Source organism: Salvia splendens, chromosome 6 (genome assembly GCF_004379255.2).
Source record: "Salvia splendens isolate huo1 chromosome 6, SspV2, whole genome shotgun sequence".
Lineage (NCBI taxonomy): Eukaryota > Viridiplantae > Streptophyta > Magnoliopsida > Lamiales > Lamiaceae > Salvia > Salvia splendens.
The window spans coordinates 14387966-14395530 of record NC_056037.1 but is presented as its reverse complement, the minus strand read 5'-3'; the positions used below and the strand labels follow the sequence as shown (position 1 = coordinate 14395530).

At 37.0% G+C, this 7565-nt stretch overlaps 1 protein-coding gene across 1 annotated transcript; it reads left to right on the top strand.

The window, feature by feature from the left end:
* Nucleotides 1–1160: 1160 nt before the first annotated feature.
* On the top strand, nt 1161–2736 carry LOC121807747 (protein RGF1 INDUCIBLE TRANSCRIPTION FACTOR 1-like). Its single transcript, XM_042208053.1, has 4 exons — nt 1161–1212; nt 1302–1547; nt 1640–1780; nt 2378–2736. Exons 1-4 carry the CDS (start codon nt 1210–1212, stop codon nt 2720–2722), a joined length of 735 nt encoding a protein of 244 aa, XP_042063987.1. The 5' UTR covers nt 1161–1209; the 3' UTR covers nt 2723–2736.
* The last annotated feature ends 4829 nt before the right edge of the window (nt 2737–7565 follow it).

Below are 7565 nucleotides of genomic sequence, written 5' to 3'. Positions count from 1 at the left end.
ATGATTTAACTACGACTAAACTTTTAAAATAGAAAAATGATTTAATTATAATATAACAGAGGGTGTGTATTATATTTCAAATATAAACACATTAATTCCATCTACTTTAGTAATTATATATCAGTGTTGCAAAATCATCAGTATATCCATATCTTTTATTTTACTAAGAGCATTCGCTGAAATGACATTTTCATTATATTTATGCTAAAATATCGGTCGAATTTCTGTCTTAAATTTAGTTGCAAACCTCTGCACAAATAATCGGATAAATATTTTATTATATCAATTTATTGTAGCATTTCTTCTCAATATGATTTCCAGTCAAACAACTTTGAATGACCAATATTAAATATAGATAAACTTAATTAGAAAAAAATGCGGCAAACTTGGGACGGTCAAGGATAAGATGAGGCCTATCCAAGCCCCTTGGCCTAGCGGTAAAGGGTGCTGGATACCGCGTCAATCCTGAAGGTCTCGAGTTCGAACCCTGGGTGGCGTAATTTGTCTTTCCTCCTTGTTATAGGAGTTAATTTGTAATTTCCTCCTTCATATATATGATATAAATATATGAAGTTAATTTAAAAAAAAAAAAAAAAAAAAAAGGATAAGATGAGGCCTAGCTATATGTTTATCGAGGGATTAGAATCCGTAAAGAATGATAAAAATGGAAGAACAAAAATAAAATAAAATTAGAATGGCACCTATTTCTAGAATGACTCATTTAGTTTAGGGTTAGAGCAGTTAACACTAGGAGAGGAGAAATTAATTTATAGGGCCATTTTGTGACACGGGAACAGTGCCCACGTTCTCCTCATATAGTATCTTATTCTTTTTCAAGTTTTTATTCTAGAAAATGTCTGAAATTTAGCTGCAGGTAATTTATTTATAGTGCACTATATATAGTTTTGATATTGGTCAACAACCGAGAATCCACACTGCAATGCATAAGTTGCTAGATTTTTAGGAGGGATATATATAGTATATAAGTTACATATAATAAAATGAATTAATTAGTACAAATGTACAATTACAAAGCTGATTTAATATTCATCTCATTCATTGTAACTTTCTAAAAAGTTGGAAATTTTCAAATAATTTCCATAAATAACCGCAGCAAGCATACCGTTAAGCCCTCTCTTGCTCGAGCTTTCATTATTCAAACCGAATTGCAACTCCATAGATAAGCTATAGCTTGTTCTCTCAATCATCATGGTACTTACTAACCCTTGCTAATAATAATTCTATGCAATTTTGAGAACTGATGGTATCATATTAGTATAATTCATTTGTTGTGAAATTAGGGAGGTCAGAAGCCTGCATGGTTGGAGGCCCTCTATCTGCAGAAATTCTTCGCGCCTTGCTCAATTCACGACGCAGCAAAAAAGAATGAGAAGAATATATGCTGCTTGGATTGCTGCAACAGCATCTGCCCCCACTGCGTCCTCTCCCATCGCTCCCACCGCCTTCTGCAGATTCGCAGGTACGTCTACCATGAGGTCGTCCGCTTGGAGGATCTTGAGAAGCTCTTGGACTGCTCCAACATCCAGGTTTTTATTTATTGATTTTTTTTTACCAGAATTTTGAGTTGCTAAATTAATTGATGATGGTTAATGGTTTTGTGTGGTGAATTAAAATTTAGGCGTATACGATCAATGCTGCGAAGGTGTTGTTTATAAAGAAGAGACCTCAAAACAGGCAGTTCAAAGGCTCTGCAAACTACTGCACTTCTTGTGATAGGAGCCTCCAAGAGCCTTTCATCCATTGCTCTCTCGGTTGCAAGGTACGCACTTTTCCATTTCTCGTCTTTCATAATTTAATTAGTCAAAATCACTACTTAATTCTTTCATTTCTTACTTGAATTGGATGTTTTTAGTAATTTCAGTGTTTGAGTACTGAATTTTAAGTTCAGTTTTCATAATTAGGCATAGGTCAATAGATTTTGTTAGAAGTTGCAAGTATGATCTGAATTTTGAGTTCATCTGTGTCAACAATTAGCATAGTTCTTTAGATTATGATGGTGGAAGTTAACTAGAACTGATTATCTGAATTTTGAGTTCAGCTTCCACAATTAGTTTAGTTCAGCAGAGATTGATGGAAATTAATTGGAATGAATTATCTGAATTTTGAAATGATATAGTACTATTAGCACTAGACAGTATGATTATATAAACCAAAAAATGGCAATTGTCATAGTTTTAGATGCATGAATTAAGGTGCTTTTGAGGCTAGGGCTTTGACCGCTGTAATTATGAGTTGAATCACACGATTACCGTACTTGTTCAGAATTATAAAGTCATGAAAACAGGTGGCCATTAAATTTCTAATATTTTGATTATAATAATTTATAATAATAATAATAGTTTGGCATGATAATTAGGTCGAATTTGTGCTGAAGCACTACTATGATTTATCCCAATTGTTGAGAGTGTGCAAGACTCTCCAACTAGGTCCGGACTTCTTCATCCCTCAAGACATCTGCGACGACGAGACGACGAACGAGACACCCAATTCGACGGTAGTGGACAGCAGCGATGAGCCCCTTAGCTCGTCCTCGGCCTCATCGGGGTCCCACAACAAGAGCTTCTCGTGCACCGGGTTCGTGAGGAAGAAGAGGAGTGGGCTTTATGTGTGTAGGAGATTGGCTAATAAGATCAAAGGAGAGGACATGGCCACTAGCATGAATAGAAGGAAAAGAGTTCCTCATAGGTCACCTTTGTGTTAGGACAATAAAACAGTAATCAAATATAATAAATAGTTAATATATGATTATTAAATTACTCATTTTTTGGGGGGAATTCATCAAGATTATAAAGAAATGATATGAGTTTCTTGAGACATTTTGGGTTAATCATTAATTAAAACACTTTGTCGGGTTGGTTTGTCTTAATGGCATCACGTGGCTTCCCATTTCCCAAGTTAGGGTTTTGTACATTTTTGCAGAATTCAATTCTCGAAATATCATTGTTGTATGGTGATTGTATTGAATCGCTTTGGGTGTTTCTATGCAAGGTTGCTGTCTCAAGATTCGAATCCCCTAAAAAACAATCAGACAAATTAATGAAAGTAATAAAATAGGCTTTCGACATTATTATATTCTACCACTTGTTCTTATTTCGTGGACGTTTTTTACTGTTTATCATATTTTTTGTAGTATAATTTAGTTTTTCATTTTCGGTAAATATTTTACTTGTAACCAAAAAGGAAAATTACAGTAGCATATAATTTAGTTTGATAATGCACAACTGAATCATTACTCCTGTCTTCTCTCAGTTGATAGCATTATAGTAGTATAAAATAATTCAAATAACTAATAGGTATTCATTTACACGATTGTTAAATGAATTTTGCGGCTGCCTATTGTAGTTTCAGTAATTTTCATTTGAGCTAATTTAAAATTACATAAATCGAATGACATCGCTTTTTGCAATGCACTCTTCCAACATTGTAATTTGGGACTAACGATTTGTAATAGTATGGGCTGAGAAAGAAATTCAAGGTCCATCCATAGGTCATAGTTGTAAGCCCATATTGATTCCTTTTGCTTAAATCCAGTTATAAATTTCTAAAACATTGGATTTATAGTCATAAGCCCAAGTTCGTGTAATCGTGTACTCCTCCATCACATATCCCTTGTATTTTTAGTTTATCCTACAAAATATGTCCCATTTTTTTTTTTTAAAAAGAGTTCTCTCACACGTTAATATAAATATACTATTTTCTTTCTTCTTTCAACACATAAAACAATATCTTCTAAATCTCGTGTCGTTATCCAAGTGTATCATCTACTATGGGACCGAGAGAGTATTACAGTGTATGTTTGATAATTTTTGAAACCAAATACGATGAAATTATTGAAGGGGTTGGCAGCGGAAGCGAGCGTGATTTACCGATCATATAAACTTATTCTATTTAGTAGATTATTTAGACAAATTCTATTCGCGTAATTATCACATGTATCATGCTCATAACTTGAATTAAAAAAACATGCTTTAGCACATAAAATTCCTAAAGCATGCTTACTACGGAATTAGCCAATTTACCTCGTAGATTCAATCAAGAATCGATGATGGCTTGTTCTGTCTCCACGTGAAGATCTTCAATACAAGACCTCGGATCTTCTGACTGGTGTCCCGGACTATACGCTGATATTTGTGTGGGCAAATCTCACCAACGTACTAGGACTCGAATAATGGAAGACAGAAACTGCTCACAGAGGGAGCACAAATTTCGAGCTCTCTCTTTCTAGAGGGGGACAAAAATTTTGTATATTAAAAAGTGTATCTTCTGTCTCCTTTATTATCCTATTTATACAAGTCACATATTGAGCACAGTCAGGGATCTAAGGAAGAATTTGGAACATGCCTCACCCAATTAGCTTTTTACTAATTAAATTGAACCCACAATTTAATATAAGCTTATATTGAAATATTACGAGCAACCACTACAGAAGTAATATTGCACTGCCTTCCAAATTCGAAATTACAAGTATTCCGGATTTCCTTTAATTGCATTTGATTTATTTCCCGCGCTTAAGATAGAAACATCGATTAATTAATTAATGTCTGCTATAGACTTAATTAATTAACATATTTCGAATTCCAAGAGTGGACTTAGCAAGAAACTCTTATTTATTATTCATAGAGTAATCAAACTCCAACTAGCTAGGTTCCGAATAATAAAACCTCGTTTCGAGCTCCTCTTGTGGATGTTATCAAACGAGACTCTCCTCGCGCACGTTTCAACATAATAGCAATCCTAGCACCGCTAGATAATGATCACCACTACCCAATATACCTGGATCGTTGGGTTACGAAAAACTCGCACCTTTGGTAAGTCAAAGTAGTGGATACTCAATGTCGTGTGCTCAATGCTAACGTACATTGATTAAGAAATTAATTATCAAGACATCGTCTTTCAGTAGATAGCATAAAGACTCGTCTTGCTGTTAGATCCATTCAGTGCTATACCACACCAACGTCATCTTATTTCAATAAGGCTTAGAAATAATCGGACTGACATTGCAACCTTTCGCGATATGTAGTCTAGCCCTATCTAGGTTGTTAAATTCTTATTTTTCTTTGTTTAGAACTGACCGTGTTACCTTAAATTGGACGACGCCCACAACCGGTCTACTAAAACAAAGACTTAGACTTTGTTACGTTTGCTTATACATTTAAATATGCAATAAACAACCATTAAATGTAAAACATAACAACATTATGACAAAAATAATCTGTTGCATTTATTGGAAAATAACCATTAGAGTTTTACAGTATGCAATCACTCGAAAGGTGATTTCTAGTATACAAAACCCTAACAATCTCCCACTTATACTCAAAACAGCTTTCGAGTATACAAAATGGTAGTGCACACGTCTAAATTTCTCCCACTTATACTGAAATCCAGTTGAGGTCTTGAATGAGTCGAACTCCCATCCCTTCAACGTGGCATTCGAACTGTTTCACCGCCAAAGCCTTTGTAAAAGGATCTGCCAGGTTGTTCTCTGACGCAGTCTTGACCACTTTTATGTCTCCTCTATGTACTATATCTCTAATGATATGATACTTCCGCTCTATGTGTTTGCTCGCTTTGTGAGCTCTTGGTTCTTTCGAGTTTGCCACAGCACCAGAATTGTCACAATAAATGGTGATGCTCTTGGGCAGATTCGAAGCCACATCTAAATCCATAAGGAAGTTCTTGAACCATACCGCCTCTTTTGCAGCCTCCGAAGCGGCCACATACTCGGCTTCCATGGTCGAGTCCGCGATGCATTTCTGCTTCACACTCTTCCAAATTACGGCTCCACCTCCTAAGGTGAACACATATCCTGAAGTAGATTTTCTCGAGTCCTGATCAGCTTGAAAGTCTGAGTCAGTATATCACAAAGGACAGAGCTCGGCTGCATTGTAAACTAGAGCATAGTCCTTAGTCCGTTTAAGGTACTTGAGTATGTTCTTTACGGCAGTCCAATGTCCTTGGCCCGGATTCGACTGATATCTTGCCACCATGCCAACAACAAAGCAAATATCAGGTCTAGTACAAAGCATAGCATACATGAGACTTCCAACTGCCGAAGCATATGGAATCCTTCTCATTTCCTGTATCTCAGACTGCGTTTTAGCGCACATCTCTTGAGATAAATGGATGCCATGTCTAAAAGGTAAGAAACCTTTCTTGGCATCCTGCATGCTAAAACGACTAAGTACTGTTTCGATGTAAGATTCTTGAGATAAGCACAACATCTTCTTCTCTCGATTCCAAAGAACCTTGATCCCGAGGATGTGTCCCGCGTCTCCCATATCCTTCATCTCGAACTGGTTCGACAACCATGTTCGAACTGATGACAACATCTTTTTATTATTTCCAATTAGAAGAATGTTATCTACATATAAAACTAAGAACACTACATTCCCCTTATTAACTTTCTTATACACACAGCTTTCACTTGGGCACTTTTCAAATCCAAACTTGCAAACAGTTTGATCGAAACATTGGTTCCACGATCTAGATGCTTGCTTGAGGCCATAAATGGCCTTCTTAAGCTTCCAAACCATGTGTTCTTTGCCCTTTATGGCATATCCTTTGGGTTGTTCCATGTAGATGGTCTCAACGGCAGTCTTAACGTCCATCTGCCATACATCCTAATCCATATAAGCTGCAATAGACAACAGTATCCGGATTGATTTGAGCATGGCCACTGGGGATAAGGTCTCATCATAATCGATGCCTTCCTTTTGGGTATACCCCTTGGCCACTAGTCTTGCTTTGAAGACTTTAACTCGTCCATCGGGTCCACGTTTACGTTTATATATCCACTTGCTCCCAATGGCAGTACAGCCTTCGGGTAGGACGGACAAATCGTAGACGTCTTTGTCTATCATAGATTGTAGTTCCGAATCCATTGCTTTCACCCATTCGCAATGATCGACATCTGCCAGCGCTTCCGCAAAGTTCCAGGGATCTAATACATTGCTGTCGAGGAGTGATCCATAGATTCCCCCAAACCAATGTATCTGTCGGGCTCATGTGAGACCCTCCCACTGCGGCGCGGCATTACAATATTTTGAGTAGAAGTTTAGTTTCGGGAATTGTTTGTACACTTGGTACTTGTTCTTGGTTAATGGAACTTGTGACAGAAGTTAGCTCATCATGAGCCACTTCACTGCTGGGTTTATGATTCATTACATAGTCTTCCTCTAAGAATATCGCGTGAGTGCTCACAATGACTTTCTTATCTCGGAGACTAAAGAATTCATAACCTTTCGTCCCTTTGGGGTATCCTATAAACAAACATACCTCCGTCCTAGATCCTAGCTTAGTTGGATCCTTTTCCAATACATGAGCCGGGCAACCCCAAACCTTGAGATGTGCTAGATTGGGCTTACGCCCAGTCCACAACTCATATGGAGTTTTAGGTACGGATTTTGATGGTAAATTGTCTAAAATGTGACTTGCAGAAAGCAAGACATGTCCCCAAAACGAAATAGGCAGACGTGCATAACTCATCATCGATCGAACCATGTTTAATAAGGTCCTGTTCCTTCTTTCAGCCACGCCGTTCTGCT

Bases quoted from the DNA above. Each gene is read 5' to 3' on its own strand.
- LOC121807747 (XM_042208053.1), top strand. The intron at 1,548-1,639 runs GTTTTTATTTAT...ATTAAAATTTAG, and splicing joins TGGACTGCTCCAACATCCAG to GCGTATACGATCAATGCTGC. The intron at 1,781-2,377 runs GTACGCACTTTT...CATGATAATTAG, and splicing joins ATTGCTCTCTCGGTTGCAAG to GTCGAATTTGTGCTGAAGCA.